General features: G+C 44.1%; 1 protein-coding gene across 4 annotated transcripts in view; it reads left to right on the top strand.

Moving 5' to 3' along the window:
* The window catches only part of RBM17 (RNA binding motif protein 17), a 59,497-nt gene extending 44,790 nt beyond the window's left edge, over nucleotides 1–14,707 (top strand). For all 4 annotated transcript variants that reach the window (XM_040343270.1, XM_040343269.1, XM_040343273.1 and 1 more), the window contains 2 exons: nucleotides 7,345–7,417; nucleotides 14,190–14,707. In XM_040343270.1, coding sequence (XP_040199204.1) covers nucleotides 7,345–7,417; nucleotides 14,190–14,287 — 171 coding nt within the window. In that variant the 3' untranslated portion in view covers nucleotides 14,288–14,707. The remainder of the gene's footprint in view (nucleotides 1–7,344; nucleotides 7,418–14,189) is intronic.
* The last annotated feature ends 3,989 nt before the right edge of the window (nucleotides 14,708–18,696 follow it).

Genomic DNA, 18,696 nt, shown 5'->3' with positions numbered 1-18,696 from the left:
CCTCGGCTATGGAATAGAGGCTTTGACTATCGCTTTCCACCTCCTCTGATGGGGTTTGGTGGATCTAGTTATGGTCCCCAACAGGATGTTGGCCAGGCCGGGTTCGGTTTCAATATCCCAACCCAAAATAGGTTCAACCCTATCTCTGATTTTGGTAACAATGGAGGTCACGCACCTATCAGAGGTGACTTTAGACCCACTAATACAGTTAGCAATCCTTTTACGTACCCTCTGGGCTATCCGGATGCACTTGGAGGACAGACTAATGTCAATTTCCCTCCGAATCCACCTGGAAATGCCTATAATCAGAATTGGGATTTTCGCAGGGCCCCCGCTGGTCAGGGAAACATCTCAAAACGAAGAGAGGGACCAGGGGGGGGAGGCGGGCCCAGTCGGCCAAAGAGAAAAAGAATCTAGGAGTAGGCATCTACAATCTTAGCCAACAAGTCCAGACTGACCAGGAAAAAAAACTTCTAGACAAGGGACTGAAATATGCCCCCCCTAGAAATCTAAGTAAATTCCAAACGTATATGGATGTGCATAAATTTACTAGACGTCTCAGTATTAAACGCCATTTTCTTTCTAACCCCATCTCTGCACAACAGGCAACTACCGAATATAAACATTCGTCCTTGTCTAATGCTTCGCTCTTTAATCCACCAGGATCACTAGCTCCAAGCATCAAAGTCTTCAGGGACGTGGTGCTCAGTGACCTGGATAAACTTAAAGTGAGCAAATCCAGAATGAGTAGAGACCTTACAATGGGTTTGGAATCACTATGTCAGAATAAGGCTTTGGTCATCCGACCCGCGGATAAGGGGGGCGGTATAGTTGTTCTAGACCAGTGTGACTACTTTAAAGAATTGCATAGGCTCGTTGATGATGTTGACACTTATACCCCTCTTGCTAGGGATCCAATAAGTGGATACAAAAAGGAACTAGAGGTTTTGGTCAAACAGGGGCTCCAAAGTGGCATCTTGACCAACAAGGAGGCCCTTTATTTGGTGCCCAGCGCCCCACGGACACCTGTGATCTATTACCTACCTAAGATCCATAAGAGCTTGACTTGCCCCCCGGGACGACCTATCGTCAGTGGTATTGATTCTATCACGTCCCGGGTGGGCAAGTATATAGACTCTTTTCTACAGCCACTCGTACAAAAGATTCCTTCGTATATCAAGGACACGAAGCAGGTTATTAATACACTCGCTAATATTTTCCCCAAGACCGGTATATGGATGGTCACAGCAGATGTGACCTCCTTGTACACTATTATTCCCCATCATTTGGGGTTTGAGGCGGTGCAGATGTTCTTAGCTAGACAGTCTGACCTTGCACAAGCTCAAATAGGTTTTATTATGGTCTTGTTAACTTACGCGGCCTCCCATAATTATTTCATGTTTGATAACATGTTTTACCGCCAGGATAGGGGTGTGGCCATGGGGGCTAAATATGCCCCCAGCCTGGCCAACCTCTTCATGGCCAAGTGGGAGGAGGACGTCGTTGATGATCACCGCAGACCCGAGATTCTACTCTGGTCGAGGTATATCGACGATGTCCTCCTCCTCTGGGATGGTAGTGAGGCAGATCTCCTCAGCTTTATGGCTGAGTTGAATCAGAACACTAGGGGAATTAAATTTAATTTTGAGACTAGTCAACACTCCATTCACTTTTTGGACCTCCAGATTACTATTGAGGATGGCAGATTTGTTACGTCTACTTTTTTCAAACCAACTGATCGCAACGCCTATATACCCCTAGACAGTTGCCATTTACCAACTTGGTTAAAATCTGTTCCTTTGGGACAGTTTATGCGCATTAAACGAAACTGCACCAATCCCCTGACATTCGAGAGACAGGCCTCGATTCTTTCCAAAAGATTCGAGGAGAAGGGATATGATGGTAACAGTCTACTCCAATCAATGGAGAAGGTTAGGAGCATTGACAGAGCATCACTCCTTGTAGACAAAATCAAGGGAGATCAAGGTGATAGATTCTCTCTACCTTTTATTACAACATTTTCTGCACAGCACTTTAATGTTAAGAAATTAATCCAGAAACACTGGCATATTCTCACTACTGACCAGGTGTTGGCTCCAATTCTCCCAGCGAGGCCTAGTGTGGTGTTCAGGGGTGCATCTACAATTGGGAGTCGTATTGCTCCCAGTGTACATGACCCTCCGAAGGCATCAAGGACTTTCCTTGAGAATCTTACAGGATATTACAGATGTAAACGTTGTCAGGTCTGTACCCTGAATAGGTGCAGGGAGAGGAAAATTTGTTCCTTCCAGTCCACAGCCACTCAACAAACATTTGATGTTGAACCTTTCATAACCTGTTCGACGAAAGGTGTGATATACCTTATCCAGTGCCCTTGTGGCCTTCAGTACATCGGCCGCACTAAGAGGGCCCTGTCAGTTAGGCTCAATGAGCATATTGCCAAAATCAGAAGTGGTTTTGACAAACATTCTGTCTCTAGACATTTTGACTTAAAGCACAATAGAGATCCATCCAATATTTTGTTCATCGGAATCGATAAATATCGTCCGCACTGGAGAGGCAGTAACCTAGTCCGTGAGATTTCGAGACAGGAAATGGCCTGGATTCACCGGGTCAAAACCTATACGCCGTTTGGGCTTAATATTGATACGGATATTAATGCTTTCATTAATAATTCATAAAGGGAAAAAGAAATTTTTTTGAAAAAAATTTTTTTGAAGGGTTTTTTAAGAAGATTTTTAAAAATGTTTTTTTTCTATCATATCCATATGTGCCTAATCTGGAGAGATTCTTTGGGAATATGCGATTTAGAGATATTGTGTTTAGTGGGTCCTTCAGTTCTATCTGCAGTGCCCAGCTGTTTTGATTAATTCAGTGAATGTAGTAGATTGTATTTATCTTTTTAGTCACAGTTTGATGTAATTTTATATTTTTGTGCTTATAATATTATAAGAAGGATATTTTATATATATATATTTCTACTATATGGGCTAGGTAATAGTGTTGAACTTTCGCTGTATGCATGCTGGTCATGCCAGTGAGGGTTAATATATGTTTGAAATATGACAGCACTTTTTAAACATTATTAATGCTTTTATTAATTTTGTTACATTTTTTATCAGTTTGGGTCTTGTGATGTACAGCTGTGTCAGTTATATAGCTATAATTTTGGTCCGCTAGAGTATTAATGTGCTCTGCGGATCCATGCATTTATTCTCCCTATTTGTTTCCTGGGGATGCTATTGTGACTGTACGGCATTTTCATCACACCCAGAACGAGGCTTGGCTTCTCTGACCAATCAGTGCGTCAGGGAGGCGGAGCCTGTAATTCATAACGAGGCCTGGCCCTGTAGTTTCTGGTCCGTGCCGTGCTTCCTGGTGGCTCGGGGTCACTACGGCTGCACGCCGACGTGTGACGTCGACGTTCCGGTCACGTGATGCGGAGGTCACCCTGATCGTCACGGTGCGGTCTTGGGGTCGGGCATACTCCTGTCACGGGTCCCGTTTTCGTGGTATCCGGCTTCAGACCTCTGGATCTGATGCCTGCTTATCCGGATCGGGTATTTTCCCGTATTTTTGCTACCCTGGGCTCCGCTGGGCGTGGGCGCATGCGCACTGGCGCTGAGGACACTAGAGTCAGACTTGGTCTGACCTGGATTGTTTCCGGTGCGCGCGCATGCGCGTTCACGTGAGTACGATGACGCCCAGTGGCCATTCTAATTTCTTGTGTTATTTAAGGGGGGTGATCTGGTATGTTACCCGTGCCCTATGAGGAAGCGAGTTTTCGCGAAACCGGTCGGGCGGAACGAGTGTTGTACCGGATCACCCCCCGTTGACTTCACCTTTCCCTACCTACCTGGACGGGTCTTTTTTGGTTGGCTTCCGGCCGGAGCTCCAAATTTTGACATGCCTAAATTTTACCGTTTATATGTAAGTGCGTTTTTTTTCTTCTTTTTAATAAATGTTACCTACGTTACTACACTATTGTGGCCCTTATGTGTCTTCCATGATTATCGGGACCCCAATTTTCCATCGATTGGCTTGAGACGGAGGTGTACTTGCTATACAGCTTTTCTACAATCCAACTGCCATAGTGTTTATCTACACGCCTTCTCTGGTCTTCTTTTAATTAAGAGACCGCTGGTCATCTGGTAAGCAGACATCTTGATTCATGGTGGAGGTTTTGCTATTCATTGGATCGTCACTACAGTTTTAGATCAAGCACTTATGGACTAATTTTTCCGTTTCCTTCACTTCACTGGGGATCTGGACTTTCTTTTTGTTTTTAGATCATATATGGACATTGATCTATGTCATGATTATTTAGAAAAAGTTTGTTTCTTTTTATATAGCGCATCTTGTTTTTTCCATTTATGTTTTACTGTACAATATTTACAGGAAGGTGCAGCTTTATTTACATTGATTTTGTTTACACACGTGTATTTTTTAAGAGCATTAGTTTGTTCATTTTTATATATTAGCGCAGTTGCTCCCACAATTTTTTCCATATATATTGCACTACTTGGATACTCACCGTTGCTATAATTTGTAGAGTATGATGCACTAAAACCGGTTACTGGAAGGCCATGTTTGAAAATGAAACATTGCACGGGTGGGTAGTAAAAGCAAATGCCAGGACACTTAAAGTAATAGTCTTGTATTTTTTTTTTGGTTTGTTTTAAAGATCGCAAACATGTTATACTTGCCTGCTCTGGGCAGTGGTTTTGCAGCCCAGATCTTCCTCTTCTCTCATCACTAGCCTGCACTTCTGGCCTCTCCCTCCTGCCGAGTGCCCCCACAGCAAGTGGCTTTAGGGGCACCTGAGCCGATTTGCTGTTCTGTGTGCCCATTCAGAGACCTGGCCCTGTCCCCTCCATCTCCTCACTGCTCACTGAATTTGACAGCAACGGGAACCAATGCATTGGGATAAAAACCTTCTGCCTTCAGAACCACTTTAAGAAAGGCAAACAACTTTGGTAGCCCCTTCCCTCAAATTAGAGCTTGAATGCTCATGTAGTCTATGGGAATTCAAGTTGAACTCCAATTGGCTATAAAAATAACCCTCGAGCTGCATCGCTAGTCCTGCATTTTACATAACGGCATAAAATAGAATGCGACCAGAGAAGTGGTGATGAGAAGCAGCTAGGAGGAAGCCTGAGGAAGGAAGAAGGTAAGTATTAAAGCCAGGGCCGATCCGCCCTATAGGCTCACTATGCAAGCCGATTAGGGCACCGCAAAGCTGCAGAGGGCCCCCCAAATTACTAGAGGCCCCGTCTCTCTGTCTGGCGAGAAGTACTGTATTTATTGGCGTATAACGCTCACTTTTTTTACCCTGAAAATAGAGGGTAATCTATGCCTGCGTGTTATACGCAGGGTGCCGTGGATAGTTTTTTTCCCTGAAATTTCCCTCTTAAAGTTAGGGTGCGTGTTATACGCCTGTGCGTGTTATACACCGATAAATACGGTAATTTTCAGCCCCTCAACTCGCTGGCTGCATGGGAGAAGAGGTAAGAAGTCAGAACCCCCCCCGTTTCTCACTCTAAAGTAAGATGTAATTTCAGACAGCAGAACACCTCTTCTCCCCGCTTCTCAACTTTAATCTGACGTGTCATTTTGCTTAGGGCCCCAGGGAGGTCAGGATAGGCACTGATTAAAGCTTATCCTTAACCCCCCACCCCAGCCCAAAACAGGGGTTCCATGGTGAGGATAACTTTTCTGCTTTGTGGAGCTGGGCTTTAACCGAGAGGAATACTTCCCTTATTCCCCACTCCTGGCAAGTGGTGCTTTCCTCCACTCTAACTTCAGCCCTGGAATGTGAGTGGGACCCCTGACACCTCTCCGAACTCATTGTCATCCTTTAACCTTTACTACTTTAAGGGTCACTGACCATATAATGCATGTTTGGTGTTCCAGTACTTTACTGGCTGCTTATTTGTTCACCGGTCACTGACTCGCCAAATATTGGACTGTTTATTAAATCAACAATAGCAGTTCCCGTTTGTGTTCTGAAAGGTTTCCTGTAATCTGAAATTAAAGCAGGCATAGCAGTGTAAGGAAGCAGTACTGCCTTCTTCGTTATATTCTACAATATCATTTGTAGTGACCTCATTCTACCTCTTTCTACATATACATAGTTTGATATCAATATTCATTATAGTTTAGCCTGCTATTGGCTTTAGAATCCGCCCACTGCTTGCTTTTAACTACAAGGTGAGAGCGTACCTGATGGGGAACTAGTGTCTCGGTTTCCCCATGCGCAAGTACGGGAGTCGTATCATCGCTGCCCAGCCATTCCAGCAGTCAGAGATGGAACCCAAAAGGAAGACTGGTTGAAGATGGAAGTGCTGGGGCCAGCAGGAGTGGTGACACTGCACGGCTGGGGGGCTTCGTTTGACAGGCGCTCACAAGTCTGTCATAATATGTTAATATGTGGCGCATTATGGCATAAACCTGCAAGAGGCACTTTGTTTTTTGGGAGGAGTTTAATACCACTTCAGTAGCTTTTAAAAACCATCTGTGTACCGCATGTGTCCGTAAAGTTACCAAAACAGATGGTAGGGATTTTTGAATCTTGCACAGGCCATTTTAAAGGGCCATAGCACCAGAAAACTGTTGGTAATGCTTTCATGAATTCTCCCAAATGTCTTACTTTACCAGAGCCTGGCCTTGTTTTCCTCAGCAAGTAGTATAAACCGTAGAATTCCCTCTGAAATGCTGGAGTCTGGTAGTGTCAGGGTAATTAGTTCAGTTTTACACAACCAGTCAGCCCATTAGCTTTAGTCTTCCCCTTGCTGGTATCCATGTTTCATCAATCACTGTAGAGGGTGGAGTTCTGCTGTATCTCCACCCATGCCCACAGACTGATGGGCATTGTATTTTTATTAGCTGACCATGACCCTTCAATGCTCTGTCTCAGACAGAGCAACTGTCTACGAGGTGCAATTTAGATGATTTTTACTACAACTGGACAAGCTGTGATTTTGCTCATTATGAATGTGCACGCTACCCAGGACGCTCCTTTCTGTACCTGGCCACAGAGTGGATTTCAACTGCCCTTTGCAATGTCACTGGTAATTAAATTCTGTTTAGTTGCATAAGCAATTATTTGATTGAAACTCTAGGGTATGGATTGAGCTTGGGGAGCGGGAGGCTTGGGAGCCTTGCAAGTTTGCCTCTGGAGTTGAGCTTTTATTTTTTTTTAATCCTTAATGACACACTTAATAAACACTCGCTTCTCATTTGTGAATCGGCATTAATGTGGTCCTATAGCTTTGCTGGCTTCTCACGTAGACATACACACTCTATTTTTATAGCTTATGTATAGTAATTATGTTTTGTCTCTAGATCCCTGGTACTCCAGATGAAGATGCAGTGCGGATATTTTTGGAATTTGAACGAGTAGAATCGGCTATTAAAGGTAAATTGTGTAGCTTGTGGTAAGATGGTAATTTGTGAAGGTTGTCTCTTGGGAGGGATAGAACACCTCTGTGTAAGAGCAGTGCCTAGTAATTATAAACCCAATTATCAGGTGCTGTTTACATTGTAAAAAAAAAAAACGTTATCTGCATTATTAGATGAGTGCTCTTAATTAAAAATATTTTTTCCAATATTAAAGTGGTTGTAAAGGCTAAAGTTTTTTTTTTTTTACTTTCATGCATTCAATGCATGAAGGTAAAAAAAAAAAACCTGTGCCGCTTCCCCCATAATACTTACCTGAGCCTCCTCTCGATCCAGTGATGTGCACGGGAGCCTCAGATGTCCTGGTTCTCTCTTCATTGACTGAGCTGTTGTCAATCACAGCCAGTGAGCCAATGAGGAGAGAGCGGAAGGTGGGGCTGAGCTGTGGCTCTGTCTTATAAACATATAGAGCGGGACTCGAGCGAGTACGCAGCAGTGCTCCCATAGCAAGCAGCTTGCTATTGGGGGGGGGCTGTTCAAGGGGAGGAGCAAGGAGTGCCAGCGGGTTTTGACAAGAAGATTGAGGCGGTTCTGTGCAAAACCTTTATTTTTTTTTATTTTTTTTTAATATCACTCTGAAGGAATCCAAGCAGGCTTTCTGTTAAAGATGCTGGTTTACACAAATTTGCCAGGAAGGCATTTATAAAGTGAAGTCCTATGCATTTTTTTTTCTCATTGCATAAAATACATTTTTCATGTGCCGGGTACTGGCTTATAAAACTTCATATTTCTCCAGTCGCCTTTCAGGACAACCTTGGAGAGAGCGCAGCTCCGCCTCTTCATTAGGAAACACATGCTAATCTTTAAAAGCCCTCCTCTTCCACCATGGCCTCAGTTATTGTGTTTCCTCCTCCATGGTGGAAGCGCATGCTTGTGGACCAGGGGTGCTGCGCTCTTTCCAAGGTTGGAGGGGTAAGCCTTACCTTATCTGTTTGGTGTGCAGTGGCCATCCCAGGCTCCCCTAAGGGTGGGGGGAGTCCTCCGGAGTCTCTAGCCTCTCCCTGCTCAGTGGAGTGAAGGCTCTACAGGAAGCGGCGCTGAGTGCCCAGGGGTCCGCTGTTTTTGGCTCAGGTGGCCGGGCGGCACACTACCGCATTGGCGGTGTTTATTTTTGAAACGCCGCATGACGGTCCCGGGTCCTGGCGGGCGGGTGACGTCATGCACAGCGGCGTAGTTTCCTGTAGAGGCGTGGCGACGCGTGGTCCAGTCGCCTAGTAACGCAGAGGTCAGGGGACAGGCCTAAGAGCGGCGTCTTCCGGTTCCGGCCGTCTTTGATGACGCGCGGACCCGGGAAAGATTTAAAAACCATTCAGTCCCGGCTGTGGTTCTCTCAGCGATGGAAGACCCAACAGCCATGGCGGAGACAGGCGCCTCAGACGCTGCTCAGGTCCAGGTAGGGGGGTACAGCGGTGCCTCTATCCTTACTATTGGGCTTATGTGGTTTCTGTTATTTGTCATCCTTTAGGGAGCCTGTACTGCAGGGTCAGAGGTAACTTCTCTCGGTCCCTGGCAGTTTGCACTGGGTGGTGTTTGGTTAGCTGTGGATCTTTTTCTATCACTTCTTCCTTTTAAAGTGGTGGCGGTTTTTTCCTTGTTTGTAAAAAACCTATTGTTTCTCCAATGGTAAAATACCCTTTTTTGTGTTTTTAGGAGAAACAAAAAACTAAAAAGCCACCAACTCAAGGGAAATGTCCTTCCTGCAAAAACCCTCTTAGAGATTCATGGCAGAAGGCAATGTGTAAATCCTGTATTAAGGATTTAGTAGAAGAAGAGACATCCCAGCAATATAAAGTGTTATTTTCTTCAGTACAAGAACTTGCAAGTTCTTTGAACTCGGTCAAATCTATGTTGGTTCAGACTCCAGCAGTGCAAGCTGAACCCCAACATTTACCACCCAGCCCAAAAGCTTCCACCTCGAGGTCAGAGGTTGTGGATTCAGGGGATGAAGGGACAAGTACTCTTCGCTCACTCAGGGATTCAGATGAGGAGGAAGAGGAAGGAGAGTACAGAAGTTCCAGATACAAAGTCTCTCTAGATGAAGTAGATGATCTTCTTGAAGCAATTTATACTACACTTGATATTCAAGAAGAGGAGGTACAATTATCTCTTCATGACAAAATGTACCAGGGTCTGGATGCCTCCAAACACAAGGTTTTTCCAGTTCACAAAGTAGTATCAGATACTATTAGAAAAGAGTGGAAAGATCCAGAAAGGGGCCCCTTCTTTTCTAAAAGTCTAAGGAAAAGATTTCCCTTTGAAGATAAAGACTCTGAAGCCTGGAATAAAAAGCCAAAAGTAGATGCTGCTTTTTCCCAGGTGTCTCGACGCACGGATCTGGCGTTCTAAGACATGGGGATACTAAAAGATCCCATGGACAAAAGAGCGGACTCCCTGTTAAAGAAAGCTTGGGACTCTACTTCTCTTAGTCTAAAACCTGCAATGGCCTCCACAGTGGTGGCAAGAAACTTGGAGTGTTGGGTGGAAAAGCTGATGAACCATGTAGAAGCTGGTACACCAAGGAAGGATATCTTGGAATCCTTTCCATTGATTTTAAAATCAATCAGGTACATGGCTGATGCGTCAGCTGAATCAATTAAGTTGTCAGCTAGATCTTCTGCCCTGGTGAATTCAGCCAGACGTGCAGTATGGCTGAAAACCTGGACAGGGGACACAGCCTCTAAAGTCAAACTCTGCGGGTTACCCTTCTCAGGGGACTTACTGTTTGGGCCGGATCTTGAAAAAATTCTGGATAGAACAGCCGACAAAAAGAAGGCTTTTCCGGCTAAGAAACAACCTGTTAAAAATAATTTTCGTTCTTTTCCACAAACCTCCAAAAAAGAAGAAAACAAAGTGCTGGTTTCCTCAAAGAGGTAGGGGAAGAGGAGGTATCCTCTTTAAGTCACCCCAAGATCAGTCATCAAAAGACAAGTGACAATCTGACTCCTGTGGGGGGAAGACTGTCCGCTTTCTCTTCTCAGTGGAGTCTTCTGACCAAGAGCCCCTTTGTGAAAAACATAGTCACACAAGGATACAATCTGGAGTTTTCAGAGTGCCCTCCTTGCAGGTTTTATGTGACAGCCCTACCAAGGGATCAGGAAAAAGCTTCCGCAATGATGAACCTTCTAAAGGATCTGATCCAACAGGAAGTGATTGTCCAAGTCCCAAAAGATCAGGAGGGAAGAGGGTTTTACTCCCACATATTTTATTAAAAAAGCCTTCAGGCAAATATCGCCTAATTTTGAACTTGAAGATCCTGAACAAAACTATAAGGTACAAGCACTTCCGGATGGACACCATTTATTCCATCACAAAGTTATTAACACCAGAGTGCTTCATGGCTTCTCTGGATCTAAGGGATGCGTATCTACACGTGCCAATAGCGCAGGCCTCACAAAAGTTTCTACGCTTGGCAATAAACTTGGGAACTTCAATATGGCACCTCCAATTCAGAGCTCTGCCGTTCGGCCTCTCATCCTCACCAAGGATCTTTACAAAAGTGATGGCGGAAGCCTTGGAGCCTCTAAAACTGAGAGGGGTCTCAGTTGTTCCTTATCTGGACGACCTCTTATTCTTTGCAGGTTCAAGGGATCAGCTGGTTTCAAATCTCCAGACGTCCCAGGCTCATCTCGAGAGCCTGGGGTGGATATTGAATCTAGAAAAATCAAACCTAGACCCCTCACAGGAGATGAGGTTCCTCGGTTACACCATCAATTCAGTTCTACAGAAGGTGTTTCTCCCTCAAGAAAAAGTAGAAAAAGTAGTTTCTGCAGTGAGCCAGATTCAAACGAATCTCTCAGTGTCAGTACGTTCTGCCATGGCAGTCCTAGGTCAACTCACGGCCTCGATTCCTGCCATTCAATGGGCAAGGCTTCATTCCAGACCCCTACAGAGGAACATCCTTCAGGAGTGGTCTCACCAGGAGTCTCTGGAGAAAACCTTCTCTCTAACATCAAAGGTAAAACGGTCCCTCTGGTGGTGGCGAGATCCTTCCAATCTCACAAAAGGTCTTGCATGGGTCCTTCCCTCGGACAAACGTCTGACAACAGACGCGAGTTCGTGGGGATGGGGAGCCCACCTGGATGGACAGACCGCACAAGGGTCATGGACCAAAGTGGAGGCAAGGAGATCATCAAATTGGCGAGAGCTAAAAGCCATTTTCATGGGTCTCCTGGCTTTTCAACAAATGCTGAAGGACTGTCATGTTCAAATTTTATCGGACAACACTACAGCAGTGGCCTATGTGACCAGACAAGGCGGGACCAGGAGCCAGGGATTGATGGAACTGGCCAATCAGTTACTGACTTGGGCGGAGAAAAATGTGGCCTCTTTGTCAGCAATCCACCTAAAAGGATCTCAAAATCTGCTGGCAGATCTTCTGAGCAGAAGGAAAGTATTAGAAGCAGAATGGAGTCTAAATCAGGAGATTTTCAACATGATCTCCAAGGAATGGGGACATCCCCAAGTATACCTTTTTGCCAGTCAGCAAAACACGAAAGTTAAAGACTTCTTTTCTCTCCACAGAGAAGACCAGGCGATAGGCATAGATGCTCTAGCTCATCCCTGGGATTACCATCTGTGCTACGCCTTTCCCCCCTTTCCCTTGATTCCATTGGTCCTAAGGAAATTCAGAGAAGAGAAAACAGACCTAATTCTGATTGCTCCCTTTTGGCCAAAGAGGCCTTGGTTCGCAACCATACTGAACCTAGCCGCAAAACCTCCATGGAAGTTGCCTCCCAAGAAGGACCTTCTAACGCAGGGATCTGTGTGTCACCCAGAAACAGACAGGTTACCTCTAAGCGCTTGGTTTCTGAGGAAGACATTTTGAAAAACAAAGGCTTGTCTGACAAGGTTGTAAAAACTCTTCTGTCCAGTAGGAAGGAGGTAACAAGATCAATTTATCTCAAAGTGTGGAAGAAGTATAACTCATGGTGTTCTTCCAAGACCTTTCAAACTAAAAGGGTGGTCTCAGTACTAGAATTTCTCCATGAAGGAATGGAAAAAGGACTTGCAGCCAGTACCTTAAAGACACAGGTAGCGGCTCTTTCTGTTTACTTAGAAAAGACTCTGTCCGGAGAACCTTTAATTTCCAGGTTTTTTAGGGCACTAGCTCGAAATAGGCCAGTGACCCTCAAAAGTTTTCCCAGTTGGGACTTATCGGTAGTACTACAAGGTTTGACGGGAGTTCCGTTCGAACCATTGGAGAATATTTCTTTGAAAAACTTAATCCTCAAAACAGTTTTTTTGGTGGCTATTACGTCAGCAAGACGAATCAGTGAGCTCCAAGCTCTGGCCATCACTGAACCCTTCCTAAGAATTTTTCCAGACCGAGTGATCCTTCAGACGGATCCTTAATTTCTTCCGAAAGTGTCTTCAAAATTTCACCGGTCACAGGAAATAGTGTTACCCACTTTTGCTTTAAACCCTTCTAATGCTGGAGAAGAAGCATTCCATACACTAGACGTGAAAAGGTGTCTTTTACAGTTTCTTTCTGTCACCAGAGATTTCAGAAAGTCAAATGCTCTCTTTGTAGCTTTCTCAGGTCCCTGCAAGGGGGGAAAAAGCATCCAAAAGTACTTTAGCCAGATGGCTTAAACTTGCTATTACAGAAGCCTATAAAGCCAAAGGAGTAGTGCCTCCCTCGGGTATTGTGGCACACTCAACAAGGTCAACTGCAGTCTCCTGGGCCGAAAGGGCCGGCGCTACACCTGAGCAGATCTGCAAAGCCGCCACTTGGAGCAACTACTCAACGTTCCTAAGGCACTACAGGTTGGATCTATTGTCTGCCGCAGACCAAGCCTTTGGCAGAAAGGTTCTGCAAGCAGTAGTCCCACCCTAGGGTAAGTTACTTGTTTATCCTCTCCAAGGTTGTCCTGAAAGGCGACTGGAGAAAGACTTAGTTAGACTTACCGGTGACGGTATTTCTAAGAGCCTTTCAGGACAACCGCTGTTTCCCTCCCTAAATGTTAAAGTAATAAGTTATAAAATCTATCATGGTGTTGTGGTTTTCTGTGCTTTGTCTTCCAGAGAGTCGGACCACAATAACTGAGGCCATGGTGGAAGAGGAGGGCTTTTAAAGATTAGCATGTGTTTCCTAATGAAGAGGCGGAGCTGCGCTCTCTCCAAGGTTGTCCTGAAAGGCTCTTAGAAATACCGTCACCGGTAAGTCTAACTAAGTCTTTTATAAACTGACCCAAAAATATGAATGTGCCAGGCCTTGCACAGATCACGGGCCATTAGCCAGAAAAGTGGTAGTTGAACCTAGAAGAGGCATAATGCATGTCTAGCCAGGAAAGATGAATGAATTGATGGCCGCTGGTCTTCCTCTACCCAGTGACTCCTGCCATGGGGGTTGCTGGCTTGCAGGTGGGACAGCAGAGCCCAGTAAACATGGCAGGGGTGGTTTAGCTGTACCGCCACTGGATAGCTTCTGCCCGACAGCCAACATTTGGCTTGCCAGATTCGGTAAAACTCCTTGCTCTTGCGGCTAATGTATGACATACATCCATGGCAGCAGTTAAACGATGCGAGATGAATTGTCCAATAATTTTTATTTTTATTTTTTTTAAGTGCCTTAAATTCCTTTTCACAGTTTCTCTGTAGCATCACCAGTCTAACCCAAAATGGCCAGAGCATTGGTAGAACGTCCCAACTCTTTCCTGGGAAGATGCTGTGTCTTTATAGAAATATATCTTCTTTGATGTCATCACTATGAACATTTTCTTATATTTCAGCTGTTGTGGACCTGAATGGGAGATATTTTGGTGGCCGCATTGTCAAGGCATGCTTCTACAACCTGGATAAATTCCGAACACTGGATCTTGGAGAATAGTGTAGTCTCGTCAGAGTGTCTTATATGCTCTATATGGATAAAGTATCCCAAATTTATCACGTTTACTGTGATGAACATTTTGTTTTTTTATTGCTATATAAAGGTTTTTGTTTTTTTAATAGGATAATGACATTTTTAAAATTGTCCTCTATGGAATGGATACTGTTCCCTTCATTCAAACAGTGTTTGTGTCAATGTCCTAGGACAAATGGAAAACATTCTTATTTTCTTCAGACCTTTCAGATTTCTGCCAAGCTGTCATTTATGGTCTTGTGTTTTTTTGTTTTTTGTTTTTTTACACACATTGCCTTCGAAACAATTTCATACTGATGTAATTATACAATATTGGTGAAAATACTGTAAATTTTGATGTAATTAAAATACAGTGTTCTTTTCTGCTGGATTGACTCTGTGAATGTAGCCCTGTGTGATGACTATATGTTCCTAAAATACAGATTTGGTTAATTTTTTTATTTTTTTTTTATTTTTTTCAGTATTTCATTCTATGGCTGGTTTCACATGTGCAGGTCCGCTTCTTAGTTTTTCAGGTGGTCCTGATCGGAACCAGCCATTGCTCTCTATGGAGCGGCGAATGTCAACGGACATGTCCACTGACACTCGCTGGCATCCGATCCAATCCTTTCTGCCAAAAACAGATGGATTCCCCATCCGTCTGTCAGATCAGATCCGTTGACAGTCGGATGGAAATTGCACTGCAGTCCTGTGTGTCTTCTGGTCTGAAATTTGGGCTGAAATCAAGCCTGAAACTCTGAATGGGGACCGCACCCTGCTGTGAGCCGCTCCGTGCTTGTGTGAACCCAGCCTTAAGTGGAATCGAATTCATAAAGTGTAGATTTGCTATGATATAGGAAAATGTTTATTATACCTAAGCAGCACCATAAAAAAAAATATCTTCCCCTTTTTTATCTGGAATTCCTTCTGAAAAGAGCGATGCACTTCCTCATATGACGATACCTAGGCATTCCTGTGCCAACAGCTCCATTTCTGTAGTATGAGATTTAGGACACTGCTGCCTCTGTTGGTCTCGGGAGATTTGTGGTAATAATTGGGGATATTACTACTGTGCTGCTCTTGCTAGAGCCTCTGACCTGAGGATGCAAAGCTTTTCATGTACCCATATGGCCACCTTTATACGGAAACCGTGCAGGGTTGTGTTGAGGGAGTAATCCCTCCCATGCAGCCATTGTATTCTCATGGTGGGGAAGCTGTTTCCACTAGGAGAACACTGATTATTGCTAGTGGCTACAATAGCTGCTAGCAATAATCACATGTAAAATCAGACAGGCTGGTTGTACCCAAGTTGCTCGCTCAACTTGGGTAAATTTAGCCTCCCATGTGTGTTTTTTTTTTTCTATTACAAGGGATGCTTACATTCCTCGTAATAGGAATAAAAGTGATAATTTTTTTTTTTTTTAACCACTTGCTGCCCGCCAATGACAGCCGTGTCCAATCACGGCTGATCACAAAGTAAATGGGAAAAGCTGGTAATCGGCTTTTCCTCACTCGCGTCTGTCAGACGCGAGTAGAGGAGAGCCGATCGGCTGCTCCTGTGACAGGGGGGGGGATGCCCACTGGACCACCAGGGATGGCCATATAGACCACCAGAAATTAAAAAAAATAAAAATAAAGGATGCCACCCTAGACCACCAGGGATGAGGAGGACACAGAAAATGGATGCCAATCAGTGCCGCAATGAATGACAATCTGTGCCCACAATGGGCATCACTGATTGGCAGGCATTGTTTAGCACTGATTGGCATCCATTAGTACAACACATACAATAGTGCCCGTCCGTGCCGCCTATCAGTGCCCGTCCGTGCCGCCTATCAGTGCCCGTCCGTGCCGCCTATCAGTGCCCGTCCGTGCCGCCTATCAGTGCCCATCAATGCCACCACATCAGTGCAGTACCATCAGTGCCCATAAGTGAAGGAGAAAACATACTTATTTACAATGTTTTATAACAGAAACAAAAAAATAACTTTTTTTTTCTAAATTTTCAGTAATTCTTTTTACAGAAAATAAATATACCAGAGGTGATCAAATACCACCAAAAGAAAGCTCTCTTTGTGGGTACAGAATGATAAAAATGTAGTTTGGGTACAGTGTTGTATGACCGCGCAATTGTCATTCAAAGTGCAACAGCGCTGAAAGCTAAAAATTGGTCTGGGCAGGAAGGTGTATAAGTGCCCTGTATGGAAGTGGTTAAAGAATAGTGTAAAAATAAATCAGAAAGGGGGAAAAAAAAATGTTTTTTAAACGCGCCTCATCCTGCCGAGCTTGCGTGCAGAAGCAAGCTCGTATGAAAACTGTGTTCATACCACGAGAGGTATTGCGGCAATCGGTAGAGCGAGTGCAAGAATTCTAGCCCTAGACCTCTGTAACAAATTTTTTTTTAAACGCTGCCTGTGGAGATTTTTAAGGTGAAAGTTTGTCGCCATTCCACGAGCAGGCACAATTTTGAAGCGTGACATGTTGGGTGTCGCTTTACTCAGCATAACATCTTTCACAATATAAAAAAAAATTGGGCTAACTTTACTGTTTTTTTTTTAACCACTTAAGGACCCCTTCACGCCGATATACGTCGGCAGAATGGCAAGGCTGGGCACAAGCACGTACCTGTCTCTTTAAGGCCCTAAGCTCCGCGGACCCGATCGCTGCCGGCGTCCCGCGATCGGTCACCGGAGCTGAAGAAACAGGGAGAGGTGTAAACACACCTTCCCTGTTCTTCATTGTGGCAGTGTCAGTGATCGTCTGTTACCTGATATACGTCACACGTCCAGCCCCGCCCTCCTACAGTTAGAAACACATATGAGGTCACACTCAACCCTTCAGCGCCCCCTAGTGGTTAACTCCTAAACTGCAATTGTAATTTTCACCGTAATCAGTGCATTTTTATTGCAATTTTTGCTGTGAAAATGGCAATAGTCCCAAAAATGTGTCAAAATTGTCCGATGTGTCCGCCATAATGTCGTGGTCACGAAAATAATCGCTGATCGCCGCCATTGGTAGTAAAAAAAAAAAAACAATTATAAAAAAGCCATAAAACGATCCCCTATTTTGTAAACGCTATAAATTTTGCGCAAACCAATCGATAAACGCTTATTGCGATTTTTTTACTTATAGCAAAAAGTAAAAAATATTGAATTGTTTTTTCAAAATTGATGCTCTATTTTTGTTTATAGCGCAAAAAATAAAAAAACGCAAAGGTGATCAAATACCACCAAAAGAAAGATCTATTTGTGGGGAAAAAAGGACGCCAATTTTGTTTGGGAGCCACATCGCACGACCGTGCAATTGTCAGTTAAAGCGACGCAGTGCCGAATCGTAAGAAGGGGCAAGGTCCTTAACCTGCATAATGGTCCGGGTCTTAAGTGGTTAATTAGAAAAAGTATGTTTTTTCCAAAAAAAAGTGCGCTTGTAAGACTTCTGCACAAATACGGTGTGACAAAGTATTGCAATGACCACCATTTTATTCTCTAGGGTGTTGGGAAAAAAAATTATAATGTTTTCGGGGGGGTCTAAGTAATTTTCTAGCAACAATTTTTTTTTTTTTAAACTTGTAAACACCAAATCTCATAGGCTCGGTCCTTAAGTGGTTAACATAGATATAACTGGGCACCATCCTTGATCAGTAAAGTTGATCCGGGGAAAATCTGATTGCCCCTCAGGAAGGATTTTTTTTTTTTTTTTTAACTGGATGGACTTGTCTTTTTTCAACCTGACTAACTATGTAACTATTACCACCCTACACTGCTGTATGTAGTGAGATTTGTTGCATGGAAGTTTTTACTCTTGTGTATTTTTTGTCCACTGCCTTTTTTTTTTTTTTTTGCCACATTTTTTAGAGTTAAAGCGGAGTTCCACCCTAAAAATGAACTTTCTATTAACAGCTTGCCTTTATTGTGCCTTCTATCTGGCTGTTGCTAGGCAGATTTTGTAATCTGCCTAGCTCCTGGTTCTAGGTGGTTTAACTTCTTGTCCTGGTACATGACACGAATTTCCCTGGAGTCTCTGGGCATTACTGTTCCTTAAAAATCGCTTAGCGTGCTTCTCTCCCTGAAAACCAGGAAGAAAAAAAGAATCTGGGCTTCACATGCCCACACGTATGATGGATACGGCCACAATATGAGCCAGAGCATATAAGGCAAGTGTTTGCAATTATTTCTGGAACGATTGGGAAGCTATTAACCACTTCAGCCCCGGACCATATTGCTGGTCAATGACCGGGCCACTTTTTGCGATTCGGCACTGCGTCGCTTTAACTGACAATTGCAATGTGGCTCCCAAACAAAATTGGTGTTCTTTTTTCCCACAAATAGAGCTTTCTTTTGGTGGTATTTGGTCACCTCCTGCGGTTTTTATTTTTTGCGCCCAGAGGCGATTCAGTT

Source organism: Rana temporaria, chromosome 3, assembly GCF_905171775.1.
Source record: "Rana temporaria chromosome 3, aRanTem1.1, whole genome shotgun sequence".
In the NCBI taxonomy this organism is placed as follows: Eukaryota; Metazoa; Chordata; class Amphibia; order Anura; family Ranidae; genus Rana; species Rana temporaria.
The sequence above is the reverse complement of the archived record's forward strand: the minus strand, read 5'-3'. Positions and strand labels throughout refer to the sequence as shown.